The following is a 16,081-nucleotide window of genomic DNA, read 5'->3' on the forward strand; positions in this document are numbered from 1 at the left end:
CACACCATCCCCCAGCATCCCCAGTATCCCCACCATCCCCCAGCATCCCCAGTATCCTCCAGCACCCTCCAGTATCCCACAGCATCCTCCAGCTTCTTTGGTGACTGGGAGCGGCATTGATCCCCCATTATGAAATAACTATATTTAGGATCCTTTGATATGTGTATGTGTGTTACATTTTAGTTTCAACATTATTTTAATAAAATCCAATTCTAAGTTTTTTTTAAAAATTAATACAAAAATCCCTTTCTTTTACCACATCTTCCAAATGGTTCTGAACCTAAATGCTGAATTCTAGTCAGACCCGAAATTGTAGGCAATGGAAAAAGCTTTCTTGTCTTGTTTAGTCTTTTTAAAATACAGTTTATTTTCTTGTCCACATGTAGCTGTTACTGTAAGCATCTATATTAACTGGAACAGTGTTCTGAACACCCATTTTCTTTCACTGAGCAAAACTGAAGCATGCTGTTGTGTTGCTATAACGGAATACCACAGGCTAAGTAATTTATAAACCCAAAAGAAAGCAAGTTCATGCTAAATGACTTTAGGTGCTTTGGCTGACTGTCCGGTGGCAGCGGTGTCCTGCTATTGAGTCATCCATGCTAGAAGGTAGACGGGGAAGAGAGACTAGTAATGGAAGATGGAAAGAGGTGGTCACTCTCATGACACACTTGCTCTCTTAGTAACTATCCCATCTCTGTGACAAGAACATTAAAAATTCCTTTGTGAAGGCAGAAGCCTCATGATCTAATCATGGCAGCTTTTTTGTTTAGTTTGTCTTGTTGTCTGACATAGCATCTCACTCTATAGCCCAGGCTGGTTCCAAACTTACTGTGATCTTCCTGCCTCAGCCTTTGCAGTGCTGAGGTTAGACACCTGTCAATCCCTCACCTGTCAGCCCCACACCTGTCAATCCCTCACTTGTCAGCCCCACACCTGTCAGCCCCACACCTGTTAAGCTCACACCTGTCAGCCCACACCTGTCAACCCCTTACTTGTCAGCCCCACACCTGTCATTCCCACACCTGTCAGCCCACACCTGTCAGCCCACACCTGGCTTCCCACATCTTACTAAGCCCTGACTCTCACTACTTTTGAATTGGGGATTAAGTTTCCAACATAAAATGCTTAAGAATAGATATGAACAGTGATAGTCAAGTGTTACTGTCATCATTTTAACCCCTTCAGTATTTAGTACTAAATGTATGTCCCTTGCCCATTTCCACATCAAACTTGTAAGTGTATTCATCTGCCGTGTACCAAATTTACTTAAAAGGCTTAGCGAGCCCAGAAAACCTTCAGTCATTGCCTATCCATATTGTGAAAATGTCACCTCATCCAACCTTTGGGGCCTTGCCCAGTCTGGGCCATGCCAAACTTCATAGCCCTTCCCCATCATGGTATGTCCACCTTCTCCAGGCTTCCAGTTATGTATAAATATTGATCTCTAACCCTTCTCTCCTTGAATGTAAAGTTTCATAATTATTTGAACTTTTTCCACTTCTAAAATGTCTTTCCACTTTGTTCTTTCAGGGCTTTGCGAGAGTCTTTTCTATTTTGAGGGGTAATTTTGTTTCACATCCCAACTCACCTTTAGAAGATAACACCATTTTACAGCTTGCACCATATGCCTTTATGAATATCTGAATAACATAGAGAGAGCACCATATTCTTGATTTGTCCTTTTTCTACCCAGGACCAACCTGCGTCTTAGTTTATATATCTTGTTGGATAGTGAGGACAGCTATCTTGAGAATCTCATCCAGGGAAAATACCTCATTAGCGCAAAGGCATTTGTCACTTATCGACAAGTGACATTTCGTCATTTGATTTCACAGTAATTCTTTAAAAACCTGGGGTCTGAGAAATCGTGACAACAGTGAAAGTCCGGTACAAGCTTGCTGGCTGTGTGCCATCACTGATAAAGGGTTCAGCATCCTGCGGGATGCAGTTTACTACTTGCCACATTAAAATCAGCCATGTTTAACACCTTCTCTTCACAGAAAGTTGGCTGTGATAAGGAAATCGGCTCCAACAAGGTTGAGGATAAGTGTGGGGTCTGTGGAGGGGACAATTCCCACTGTCGAACTGTGAAGGGGACATTTACCAGAACGCCCAGGAAACTTGGTAAGTAAGACGAATCTTCTCCTGAATTGAGACCCTTTTCTGCTGTTTGTCACTTAGAGACATCTTTCAGAAATTGGGGATTTTTCTCCAATGTGTATCATAGAAATTAACAGATAGTTTTTTAAAAGTAGTTTAAATAAATATTACTAAAAATAAGACTTTGAATTCATATTCATAGCATTCTGGAAGAAAATAACTATTAAATTTATATAGTATATTTATTATGTATATATATATATGTATATTATATATTATATTGTATATATATTATGTAGTATTTTTAGGGCTTAGGGGAAACAAATCTATGCTATTTTGAATTTTATCAAATGTGTATGGGACTGAAGGTTAATTTTGAATATATGTGGCATGTAACTTATTATCTGGAAATATAAAATGTTACAAAATTTAAACATGTATCATTTTCATTTATTTGAATTTAAATTGGGCAATTTTACCTAGGTGGTATATTTATGTAGCTAGCATTCATTAAGCATAGTCTTTAACAGTTTAAGCAAAATAGAAATACATTGTATGGAAAATACAGAGAAAAAAATGAGAGATACAATAAAAAAAATATCATCTGATATATGGTTGTACCCCTCACAATCATGGACCTGAAGTTTTGTACACATCTAGGGCCCAAAAGGCAGACTAGAAAGCTATCCTCATGCCATAGATAATAAGTAAAAATATCTGTAGTTGCATAAACTATACGAGTTTCCACAATATTTGCATATAAACATTTATAAGGCATAACCACCAATCATCTCTTTGATAAGGATTTTTTGGGAGGAGCCAGGCTCTGTTTCCAGCACCCATGTGGTGGCTCACAACCGTCTGTAACTCCCATCCCAGGAGCTCCACTGCCCTCTTCTCACCTCTGCAGATGCCAGGCACACAGGTGCTACGCAGACATACATGGAGGCAAAATATGCATAAAATAAATAAACAAATCACTTTAAAAATTGGTTTAAGTAGATATAAAGTTATAGAGGAATGCATAAAAATGATGTTAGCCTTCATCTAGTTGGAGCAACCCCACATTCCCTTTTATACCAATTATACCTGGCTATACTGACTTTGGGAAATTTTAATATCAGATTTGTTCTGTGATGTGTTTTGGATGACAGGGCTAGGTAGCCATTTTTTGAACATGGTCTGTGATCCTTAATGTCTTTGCTATTCCTTCATGATGAATTACCACGGTTTCTACTTTGAAATTTATTCGGAAGCAAATAATGCCACTTCTGGCTGGATGTTGGCATTATCTTACCAAAGGAAATAGGGCTGAAGTTCAAATATGAAGCTTCTTTTAGCATCAACTATAATTTTCCCTGCATTCCAACGAGAGGGTGAAACTTGCTTGCTTTAATGAAACCACATGTATTTTTCTATTTGGGGGTGTGGAATAATTGGTTTTATTTTCAGGATGAATTAATAATGTAAGGAAACATCTTTTTTTACTGTGATGATTCTTTCTGCATCTTGTAACATATAAAGACATGATACTGTTTTTCAGACCACCCCAAAAAAAATCACGCTAAGCAAGAACCAAGGTCAAAGGAACATGGGACAAGTTCCCTGAGTCACTCAGATTCAGAGTGGTCAGAGATAACCTAGCCTCCATTTCTTTTCGCCGATGTCATCCTAGTCAACCCATAGACTAATTAACCTTTTCCAACAGGCAAACATTTAAGCAAGAGATGCCATAAGGAACTCACGTTTCTGGAAAATGAAATCTGCAAGTATTCCACTTCCAATTGCCCCCATCATTCTGCATTTGTGCTCAGTCTTCCTTTCATTGACTATTAACAGTTTATCAGCATTTGCTAACTACTGTAAATGCATTTTGACTTGAACATTTCTCAAGTTTCAGAACATATTTGTATCTTGCCCAGTAGAATCTGTTGTTGTGGCTTATGGGGTAGTCAATGAAACAGCAAGACTTTGGTAGACACAAAGCCTCCACTAATTCACGACATTCTATTTAAGGGAAGACGAGAGGCGCATTCGTTTTGCCCAAAGGAGCTCGTAATATCTCTCTTGCGGAAACAAGAGAAACTAAAAATGTACTGGGTAAGTCGTAGCACACGGCAGAAAGAGGGGCGTCCATAAATGACCTCACACAGATGTGCACTCCATGGCGTCTTAAGCATGCTGCTTTTAGCCAGTGCTCACTCAGGCAAATCGTATAGCTCCTGTGTTGGGCTATAGCCTCAGGCTAAGGCTCTGAAAACCCTGATCCTAGGTGACTACTACATTTACTTTGGACCCTAATAAATATTATGTAAGAGTTTGGTAAGTGAACCTATAGATATATATTAACTTTACACATACACATGATAACCTTTTTCTCATTCCATCAGCAATTATATTTTCTATGTGGATTTCTTTTTACATATGTCCTGGATTATATGAATTAGGTGCTCCATAATATACTAAAGTTTAAATTTCACAATTTCCTGTATTCATTTTTTTTATTTGAGACAGCATCTTCCTAAACAGAAGATTTCAAACTCGAGATCATTTCCCTGAGCTTCACAAATGCCGTGCGATAAGCAGGCGTTGCCTCACTTGGGTCTGACGCCTTGATTTTTACTGAACATGAGAGATAGCATCTCTGCCTCTCAGTTTATTGTTGATTTATGGTTATGGACGGGACCATAAGTGATTTTTAATATACTATAAATATCATAATATTAAAAGGCTTATGGTAATATTAAGTTCCAATAGTCAATTTAGGGTTATTAACACAATACACACCTTGTGTTCAGTCTCCCCTTGTACGTATTTATTTAAAGTGGGTTCCTAAATCTTAAAACATGTCAACCTATAGAGGCCTTTTATAACAATATATAGGCAGAAGGAATACCTCCAGCACACCACCTGACAACTTCTATGAAAACTAGAAACTCAGAAAAGCAAAACCGTTTGCCTGAATTATTGATGCAATTCATAGGTCAACACAGCCTATGAATTTTCCCTATGCAAGTTGCCGCCAATGTGGAGTTATTCTCTGAGGTCCTTTTCCGTTTATGGACGCCCTCTTCTGCGTGCAGGAGTAGGTTACGGATACAGTGCTGGACTAACCATAGTGTTGCTTTTGTTCTCTCTACTTCCTCCAACCTTCACTACACATGCTAAGGGTACCTTAAGATGTTTGATATTCCCCCTGGGGCTAGACATGTCTTAATCCAAGAAGACGAGGCTTCTCCTCATGTTCTTGGTAAGTGTTTCTGTCTGCTGGCACTGCCTCTCTGTGCACTTGAACATTAAATGTCAAAGACACTACACATGGAGCCTGTGTATGTATATATGTACTCTTAATATATATACATATATACATACATATACATATATATGTATATATGTGTGTACTATTCATACATATACATGTGAGGATGAGGATTAAATATAAAGTCATTAGTTCAATATTATGTGAAGTTTAAAAATTTCTCTCAAGTGTCCTTATATGAAAAACAAATATTTAAAATTGAAATTTTTTTTTGTAGAAAAGGGGATTGCTTCATTACTACTGAGAAAACAATTTTACGACTTTATATTAACTAATCATATTTTGCTCTGAATTAGGAGATGATAAAAATACAATGTATTAAATTAGAGGAAGTTAATAGACAAATCATTGTTTTTATGTTGAAGATGGCTGATGGATAGTTTGTTGAAAATGGCAAGTAGATAGATTTAAAGCTGCCACAGGAAAATTTTGCTATTCCAATGTGAATTTTTCCTAATATATGGAAGTTGTCAATATTTGATTGGCACAGATAAATGCAAAAAACGATTCCTTTTCTCTCTTATGGGAGAATAATATAAAATGCCCAATACACTGCCCAAAGCAGTTTGTTTTTAAATATATTCAAAAGTGTTATCATGACTGTCACGCTAAAACACAGGCATTCAGTTCACACACTAAGATTGTCTGAAAGTTAGCCACCAGCTCTAGAAAATTGTGTAGCAAATTGGATTTTAATTCCCATGTTTTGGTTGCTCTAGAACTATTTAAATTATATTTATTGTCAGATGGCATTAACAGATCAGCATTTGCTCATAGTTCTTTTGCTAGTTTTTATAGTCCTATTCTTCATCCTAGAATTCAGATTATTCCTGGAATAATTATCTTAAAAACTTAAGAGAAATACATATGAAATAAATGGTTTTAACTAGATATGTTTTTAGTGATGTTAGAAATCTGAAATGTTTTCTCACTGACTGATAGACAATTCCAACCTGTAAATTTAATCTATTATGTATCATAATAACAGTAGATCTGCAATGCATTAAGATCTATTAATGATAAACTTCCTTTTCTAACAGTATCAATTTCTGAGTGGTCTGGCAATTTTGCTATCATCAGAAAAATTATGGGCCTAGCAACCAGTTTAGCGTTTTAGGGTGACTATTGGTATATATCAATCTTTAAAGAGATAGTTTGTATTAACACACAAAGTATCTCTTATATCCAAAGTGGTCCCACCTTTCAGGGAAACATGGGATGAGTGAGTTAGAATTTCTCATCTCTTTGACACAGATCTTTGACAATGTTTCCAAATGGGAATATTTGCAAACATTTTTTTTTTTGCTCATTTTATCCATTTAACTCAGTAGGAGTGCTTCTCAATGGATTAAATGCCTAATGAAGGGAATGGGGAAACAAGTGAAGCTAACATTCATTTTGACTGCTTGATACTAATAAGGAGGAGGAGGAGTCACTGGTCTTGTTAATAAAATGGGGGAGACTTGCTGTGGGTCACAAACACTGCCATTTGATGTGTGTGCCCGTCGCTCATTTTCTTTCATTTAGCCATTAAGAACCAAGCCACAGGTCACTACATTTTAAATGGCAAAGGGGAGGAAGCCAAGTCACGGACCTTCATAGACCTTGGTGTGGAGTGGGATTACAACATTGAAGATGACATTGAAACTCTCCACACGGATGGGCCACTACACGACCCCGTTATTGTTCTGGTACGTGTCACGCAGCATGTGACCTTGTTGATTTTGTTTATAATTTTATAACTTAACTTACCTGAAAACACGCTTAGCTAAAATATCTGATTGGAGATTTCCTTGTTTCTTTTTATATTCTGTTTATTTCTCCCTGTTCTGTGTGAAATATCCTCATATAATTTAACAATCTGACATTGTTCCTGAATGACAAGATACAGGCAACTGAAACAAAAGGTAGATTTTTATATTTAGTCACGAGCTTAGCATTTTTGATGTGCCTTTTAATCCACTATTATTTGCCTTCTGTATGGAGAACTTCCTTTGGTAGTGTTTGGAGTTTGAGTATATTATCAATGAGTTCTTTCAGCAGCTTCCAAATTATCCAAAAAGTGTCAGATATCCTTTACAAGGATATCTGCAAGAAGTGTAGAATTATGGTATAACCAGTTTTGTAATTTGATTTAGAGCTCTCTTTATCTTTATAATAACTTGTTGCATTAGCATATTATTTATAACGTACAATGAATATCTAGAGTCAATTCTACATCGGCAGTTTTTGACCTATAAAAGCAGGAAATTAGGTCTGAGAAACGTGCCAGAAAATACCAGAATTTAATGTGAAAAGCCATTGGCATGAAAATCTGTTATTTAGGTGACATGTTGATGAGATACACTGTAAAGTAGTCCTTGTTTATATGCAGACTATGTTACTTATCAGAGAAGTATCCATTAGCGAGTTGAGAGATTATCAGTGAGACCAGGCCACCTGCAGTGGAAGCACACTTGAGCTCATCTGGTGGATGTTTGTAAGAGTGTTCACAGCCCTGAGGAGGGGTCTGCCTGTCTAGAAGACACACTTTGCCATCGCGGGGAATCTGCTCTGAGAACTCTTGTGGGAAGCTGTGAAAGGTTCCTTATAGCCATAGGTCGTGTGCAGACCCAGGAGATAGGGGGTGCTGTTTCATTAAATTTAGGGAGCAGGGGGCTGGGGATTTAGCTCAGTGGTAGAGCGCTTACCAGGAAGCGCAAGGCCCTGGGTTCGGTCCCCAGCTCCGAAAAAAAAAAAACAAAAACAAAAACAAAAAAAAAATTTAGGGAGCAGGCAGCCTCTAGGTGAGACTGAACAGTCTAAAACCGTACACATAGTTGCAGAAAGCAAGACAGAAACAAATGAGCAACAATGTTCAGACCTTGTAAAGAGATGGTTATTTTCCAGGTTATCTTCTGAAGGTTTTGTTTCAGCTACAACTGAAACCATTAAGATATAAAAGCTGTCCAAAGTATTAGAAAGCTTTGGAGCTCTCAGGTCCGGACTCCTCTGAAGTCCTAGGAGACTAAGGGGTCGAATAAACAGAAGTGTGTTTCCTGAGGTGGCAGAACCTTTGTCTACTGGACTTCGTTATTTATGGTGAGAGTCTCATTTGTGTGAGAACTCTGAATGTGGTGTGCCAGTCTTCTGTAGCTCCTTTTTAAGGATCTTACAGAACTGATTTTAATTAATGTGGGAAGGAATCAGTTTCATCATGATTTTACATGCCATTGTATTTTGATCTTTTCCACCCCACTACCCTTACTTGCTTCTCCCTATTGCTGGTCCCTTTCTGCTCCAGTCTGCTCTCTGTGTTCAGTTTACAGATATATGTCTGTTTTGAGTCTAGTCACGCAGCATTTGATGTCCTTTCCCAACTGAGCCCACTGCCTTGCTTCTGGAAACTTCACCGCTCATCTTTTCCCTCTACTTCTGTGTTATTCATACATATAATAATTTCACTGCATGTGAGAAATGAGAAACACGTATGCAATATTTCTTTTCGAAGGATAGATTACTTCACTGAGCATGCTCACTTCTACACATTTTTCTGAAAATGCTGTAACTTCGTTCCTCATGGCTGGATTAAACCTCAATTTCATATGTACCACAGTTGTTGAAGGGCATCTAGGTTAGTTTCATACTGTGGATAATGCTGTAGTAGACATAGATATGCGGGTATCTGTGTGGCACTTAGATTCATTTCAGTATCTACACAAGGGTGGTATAGCTGGGTCATATGGTAGCTAGTATTATTTTTTTTCAAAGCCTCCATAGTGGTAAGCAATGCTGCACAAACCATTACCTCACCACTCTCTGTTATCCTTTTTATCTGATGGTAGCCATTTTGCTTTGTATGGATGGGATCTCAATGTAGCCATTTCAGTCTTTCATGGCCGATACCAGCAGCCATCTTCCATCTCGAGGCTGCAACAGTTTGTCCCAGGCTGCCCAACATTGCCATTGTACCACTGAGTCTTGCCTGTGTTACTTCTGCTCCATCAGTCTGTCCTCAGAGGGCATTTGGGCCATGCATTCCTGGTCTATCACATCTAATGGAGACCTCCTGTTCTCTCCTATTCTTTTTCCTTCTCCCACTTCTTCTTCCTCCTTCCTCTCCTTTCCTGTCTTTCTTCTCATGGTCCCTAACTGCAGTCCCCCAGCCTAGTAACTGAAACCCTGCCTACCTCTATTTCCCCCAGTAATTTGCTGTATCCACTTTTATTTAACCAATAGTGTTAAATTGGAGATCAATTTACATAACATCGCTTGGTGTGCATGGGGATGTACTCATGGAAGTGACCAGACCTTGGAGGACAGTATTTAGCATTTGAATACCTAGCAGCACCAGACCAATCCCCAACAAAGGGTAATGGAAGAATATTTTGCACAATATAACATCATCAAAACATTTATCTTCTAAAGGTTTTACATTTCATGTACATCCGTTTTTGAATCATTTATCCTCTTTTATAGAAACTAAGTTATTTTTGCACATGTAGGTCAAAATTCATTTTCTGATACTGCATGAGAAGTTCCCTCAACAAAATAGATAAACAAAAGCCTGTTCTGTAGTGTCTGTATATCTGAAAGTAGGTCCCAGACCATTGGGACAGCCTGACTCCTAGGAGGCTTGTCTATAGTGGCTGATCCTACCTTCTGACCAAGTCCCATGGCTGTTGAAAGGCCTCAGCTATCATGCTGACCTTGTGCATTCAGCAGCTGCCTGGCCGTCTTCCCTCACCACACGAGCCTCTCTGGAAGTTCTTTAAGCATCCGTAGTACCTAGTGAAGAAATTCCCAAGAGTGAGCAAAGAAACTAAGCCAGTGTAACCAAGGCAGAAGTTGTGCACTTGAGGTAGCAGAGATGACCTTATCGGCATCAGTGGGAGGAGAGGCACTTGGTCCTGTGGAGGCTCAACAGGGGGATGCTAGGGTGGTGAAGTGGGAGTTGGTAGGTGGCAGGAACACCCTCATAGACGCAGGGGGAGGGGAGATGCGGTAGGGAGCTTGCAGAGGGGAAACCAGGAAAGGGGATAACATCTGAAATGTAAACAAATAAAATAACCACTAAAACAAAACAAAATTCAGTCTTGGACATGTGGAATACACAATGATCAAAAGAAGAGAAAAGTATTGATTTATAAAGAGAGGGCGGGTGGCCAACAATTGCACACTTGTACTCATACAATTAATGTACAATAGACAAGGAACAGGAAATCTTAAATTAGGGAAATATACATATAAAATGGTCTTTTTTTCTCATCCAATTAATAGAAGGACAATTATGTGTAGTGATTAATGGAGTATTTAAAAGTTAAAGGGCACAAAAACTTTAGAGTTCTGAGGAAAGTCTGAAATCTCCAAACGGGAGAAATATTCATTGATCAATACTGATTGTGTTCATACAGATACGTATGATGACATTGTCTTGAGGGAATATCCCCAAAGAAAATGAGTTAGTGTAGCTTTTCTCTTGTTCTACAGAGTCATGATTGGTCTTCTTGTTGTTGTTTCTGTATCTTGTTCCAATTTTTTTTTCTGGAAGGAATGTGGTCATTATAATAAAGCAGTGTATTATATAGAACTTTTAAATACACTGAGGAGATGGTATAGTTTAAGGTAACATAGAAATTAAGTTATCTCGATAGTATAAATTGTTACTCTTCAACATGTATTTTATATCATTATATTTCAAGTTTTATATGTAATGTTTCTCTAATATCACACCCAACCACACAAGTTGATGGGTACAGTAGCTTCTAAGAACCACCTTAAACACTTTCCAGCTTTGAAAGTACCAATGTTCTGAGATGCCCAAGGTCACACCGAAGTCTCCAGTTGTGTATGTATTGATTGCATGTCTCACATATGTATTAGATCATACCTCAGGAGAACGACACGCGCTCTAGCCTGACGTATAAGTACATCATCCATGAAGACTCCGTGCCAACAATCAACAGTAACAACGTCATCCAGGAGGAGCTGGACACCTTCGAGTGGGCGCTGAAGAGCTGGTCTCAGTGCTCCAAACCCTGTGGTGGAGGTGACAGCTGCATTCTTTTTCAAAGCAGTTTATCCATTCTATATTGCTACTTCCTAACTGTAATGTTGCTACCGTTAGGAAACACAATGTAACCATCTGGGTTTCCCTGAGCTCTTAGACCACCCCTGTGAAAGGGGTCATGGCCCACATGTTGAGAACCACTTACTTAAACCATCGGAGGACCTAACATCCCTGTACTCTTTTCTCTAAGGTTCATGTCTTGTATTCAGTACAGTAGTGTTGCTTTAAAAGTTATTGACTCTATAGTTCTTAATATGACCCCGTCAGCCTCCCAATATTAGAGACCGAGTCCTATTAGATTTATTTACTCAGCTTTGACTGGACAAATTACTCCTAATGTATTTTTATTTGCTAGATTGGCTAATTCCCAAGTATTTACTGTTTGAGTCTTGCCCCGGTTGCCTTTTTGGTCCATCAGCCTGTCCTCAGGATGCACTTCTCCTGGCCCCATGCCCATGGTCCATTTCTTTTCATGGCAGCCTCCTCCTTCTTCCTAGTGGTCCCTACCTGCACCCCCAGCCTGGTAACCAATACCCCGCCTACCTCTCTTCTCCCCAGTAATTGACTGTGGCTTCTGTTATTTAACCAGTTGTAGAAGATTGGCGACCAACGTTTATCCATCATCATTTGGTGTGGATGTACTCATGGGACTGTAGGCAGATCTTGGGGGCCAGTATTCAGCATTTGAATACATAGCAGCACCAGGGCAACCCCACCACAGTAGCACTTTTCCCCAAATCTAAACCTTCCTCCAATCCGATTTACTGAGGCTGCCGCCGCCTCTCCATCTTGCTGTCCATGTGTATTCACATCTTTTCTGTCTGTGCTAGCAAGAGCGCAGTTAATTGCATCCATCTATATAGCTAATTATGCCGTGTTTTTGATGCTACTGCCATACCGAATGCTTCGTTTATCTATATGTCGATACAATGGCTCTATGATATCAGTACTATTTTTAATCTTTATTATACTGGTGGTGAAATTGAAACACATGGACGGTAAGTAAGATTCAGACCAGGTTAACTGAGTACCACGCTGCCTTGCTGTACTGAATTTTTTCTCTTGTTTTCCCAGACCAGATCCACAAGACGGATCCCATTTTTATCAATATGTTTGTCTGTTCTACACAACAAATACTCTAGCATTAGACAGGCAATGACAGAATTCGCCCCACCAAGCAGAATAGTTAAATCACTATCTAATTAAGTTCTGAATGATAAACAGAAAAAAATATTCATAGTAGAGAATTCTGGGTAAACCAGATTTAATTAACATTCAGACTTTTTTTTTTTTTACAATGTTTCTGGAAAGGGCATAATATGTTTGGGGCTTTTACGAATGGCACTTTGTTCCCCATTGCAAGATAGATACTGATTTAATTTGGATCCTATGTTCCACATAGACGTGGTCCTCAGGGTTATCACTGACATTTTAATATGCATGGCATCTGTGCCTGCCTCCCTGGGCTTCCTTCACTGTTTTGAAAGAGAAGATTATTGTGGCTCCTCCTCTCTTTATATGGTAATCTCTTTTAATGGATGACTAGAATTATATTGTTCTTGCAATTAAAATCCTTCAGCTGACTGACGAGTGGCCCTGAAGACACACAGCCATTCAAAGCAGTGTGCTCGTAGAGAGTTAATAAGCCGAGACTCACCATTAGGGATCATTAAACAAAGTATATCACAATGGCATTGTACAAAACAACTGGCTTACATGTTTCAAGAATAGTAAATGCCGTAAAGATGGATTTGGGGGATTATTGCCGAGGAGGAGACTGGGATGTTAGGTGAACCCCATGGTCCCTGACTGGTAAAGCCCTGCTGGAAGGAACTGTACAAGGACAGTGGCAAGTTTTAAATATTATTTGCATACCATCTCTGCAATCTGGAAAGCGTGCATGTAGAGTGAGCTGTAATTTTGACAGTAAATGAGATAATTAATCTAGACTCATTTAGATACTCAGATTCCCTACAACTTTTATGTGGGCTGTGAAGTTTTCAATTTGTTGTCTGTGGGTTTTGTTTGTTTTACAAACATCACACTAATGACCGCCAGGTCCAAATGCTTGTCTGGTGCTCATGACTTTGTAGAGCTGATGCTTTCTTACCTCCTTCCTCTCCACACATGACATGTTCTCTGCTCACTGGAAGCATCCACCTGCTCCACGTTCTTCCCTGTATGTGGCACTGATGGCATGCCATCTCCATTGTGCCGAACAGTTTGAGCAGCATTGTTCTGCTTGAGGAGGGGTGGGTCTGTAAGGCTTCCCTGTCCCTTCCCATCAGCTAAGCTGGTGGCCTGTCCCGTGTGTTCGTTTCTGGCCCTGCAGAAAGTTCATCGCTGAGCTCCATAAAGGCCCGTGCTAGTCACCTTTGAGCACCGCAGTGGTTACCTAATCTAGTCTCACACGGCAGTGTGAGCATTCTGTCTCAGTCACCCGCAAGTTCACGGACGGGCACTGCTTAACAAGTGTTAGCATTTATTAAACATAAATTCTGAGAAAATGGGCCTTATAAATTCATTTCTATTCGCTTTTAAATGGCTACACCTATTATGGTACCTGGCATATCATGCGTACACAGTAAGTGGCTAAACAAAACTTATTTTCTGACCCAGGGTTCCAGTATACGAAATACGGATGCCGAAGGAAAAGCGACAGTAAAATGGTTCACCGCAGCTTCTGTGAGGTCAATAAGAAGCCGAAACCCATCAGACGCATGTGCAACATTCAGGAGTGCACACACCCGCTGTAAGCACTTAATCACGCCGCCCTGCTGCCATGGCGGGAATGGGAATGCCTTCAAGGTTCTGTTTAACTCAAAGCTCTTGCATTTACCTGTTTAATTAAGTCCATCTTATCGCCAGGCAAGGTGTGTTTAAAGCTGTGGTCCCTGGCTTTTCTCTACATTCCGACTCCCGAAACACAAACATATTCCTGCTGTTTTGTTTATTTTGGTATCTGATTGTTACCCATTTTCATCTAAGTGTTGCCGTCTACCCATTGACTCTCGGGGGAAGTGACAGGTTAAGTATGAAATGTTGAGTTTCTTCCAAAGATTGAGCACTCCTCGACACTATAGACCACACTTAACTCTTTTTTGGTGTTAATAATACGGGACTTATTGCACTGACAGTGGTAACTGAAGTGATCGTCGCGTGTGTCTCAACAGGTAAGTCACACTGTAAGAGCAGAGTATAGCTTCCTTTTTTGTAAAACTGTCTGTCTTGAAGACCAATCACATCTAACTATTTAACACTCAGGGGTCGTATTAGTTCTTTTCAGAGTTCTGCCTCAGCCCGGCTTTCACACACCTTCCCTTCCTGAGTGCCCTGAGTCACCCATATCTCATTCTTGGTCCATTCATCCATTGCAAGGGGTACCAGCCTCTTTAGGAACATAAAGAATAACAAAGAGAAATGTATATAGATTTAACCGTAGATACTTAGGAAAAGCATCGAAGAGGTTAGCATACAATTATGAGTAATGTCTTGCTTCTGCTCTCACCTCTGAATTCTGGGAGACACACATGTAGGTAGACATATCTTAAAGTATCTATTCCTTTCTTGGCTAGACTTCAGAGTTATTGATTCTCAGTTCTATAGGACATATTTTTCTTATCTTGTTAAGTTCTTAAAGCCTTGTTGTCATCAGAAGGCAACTTCCCAGAGATGAAAGGGACCAGCGGAAACATCGTTTCTAGTGTACTGTATCCTCATAGACTTCATGGCAGGTCATTACACTTAGGGTGCGCAAATACATTTAGATAATGTTAAAAAGGAGGCAATTGATACATGTTTACACTCAGGCACTTGGTTCTTCTGTATGGTACACACTCACGAATGTCTTCAGTTTTGAAATGCACTGTTGTCAGCTACATGAGTTATGCTTTTTGGTTGATCAGCCAACCTGTTTCTCTGAAGGCAGCTAAGGGAGTCCTTTGTCATCCCCACATCCTCTTCTGTCCACTACCACCCTTGCTCCCTACTTCAGGGAGGCCTGCTCTCTTACACGCTGTTTATAGGTCGTGAGTTTCTTGAGTTTTTCTTTCAGGCTTTCCCTCTTGCGTATGCTTGAGTCATACAGATTATTGGACCCTTCCAGAACTACTAAGTCCTAACGCATAAGCCTATCGGTACCTGAGTACGCTTTGCTTTTCGCCGTTCAAGTCTGACCTAGTCTGTCAAAATGAAATACGGTATTTAGAATACGGAATTGTGCTCATCTTTGAAGACCTCAATTGTGACTCCCGTCGAAAAGACATGTCTTTTGAGAGAGCTGTAATCACAGCTGACTTCCATGGGAAGTAGCTCTGAACGTTAGTCTCAGGAAATTTTTATGAGGTGCATTTAAGGAGCTGGTTTCTACCAGGCCCGCATGCATGACTTTTTCCTCAGGCTCGCTAAGGTCCAATAACAGTGAGAGCTAGAATATTGAAACAGTAAGGTTAATATTTTGCGAAGAAGAGTGTTAACAGCCAAATCCTTTTGCTGTTCAAAAGCAAAGTGTTGGGCTCATTGTCAGAAAGTTGCTTCCCCACAGAAAGAGCACCCACAAAGGTGCTCTCATTTGGAAGACGGGAGGTGCCCGGGTATCGCACTGTGTGGTT

General features: G+C 39.7%; 1 protein-coding gene across 3 annotated transcripts in view; it reads left to right on the forward strand.

Moving 5' to 3' along the window:
- Positions 1 to 16,081, forward strand: part of Adamts3 (ADAM metallopeptidase with thrombospondin type 1, motif 3) — a 204,795-nt gene that overhangs the window by 179,386 nt on the left and 9,328 nt on the right. Inside the window, exons 15-21 of one of the 3 annotated variants that reach the window (XM_087582949.1) lie at positions 2,004 to 2,127; positions 3,812 to 3,868; positions 4,120 to 4,203; positions 5,273 to 5,353; positions 6,950 to 7,113; positions 11,285 to 11,450; positions 14,091 to 14,223. In XM_087582949.1, coding sequence (XP_087439075.1) covers positions 2,004 to 2,127; positions 3,812 to 3,868; positions 4,120 to 4,203; positions 5,273 to 5,353; positions 6,950 to 7,113; positions 11,285 to 11,450; positions 14,091 to 14,223 — 809 coding nt within the window. 3 annotated transcript variants of the gene reach the window in all.

The sequence above is a fragment of the Rattus norvegicus genome, chromosome 14 (genome assembly GCF_021556685.1).
Source record: "Rattus norvegicus strain SHRSP/BbbUtx chromosome 14, alternate assembly SHRSP_T2T, whole genome shotgun sequence".
NCBI classification, from domain to species: Eukaryota; Metazoa; Chordata; class Mammalia; order Rodentia; family Muridae; genus Rattus; species Rattus norvegicus.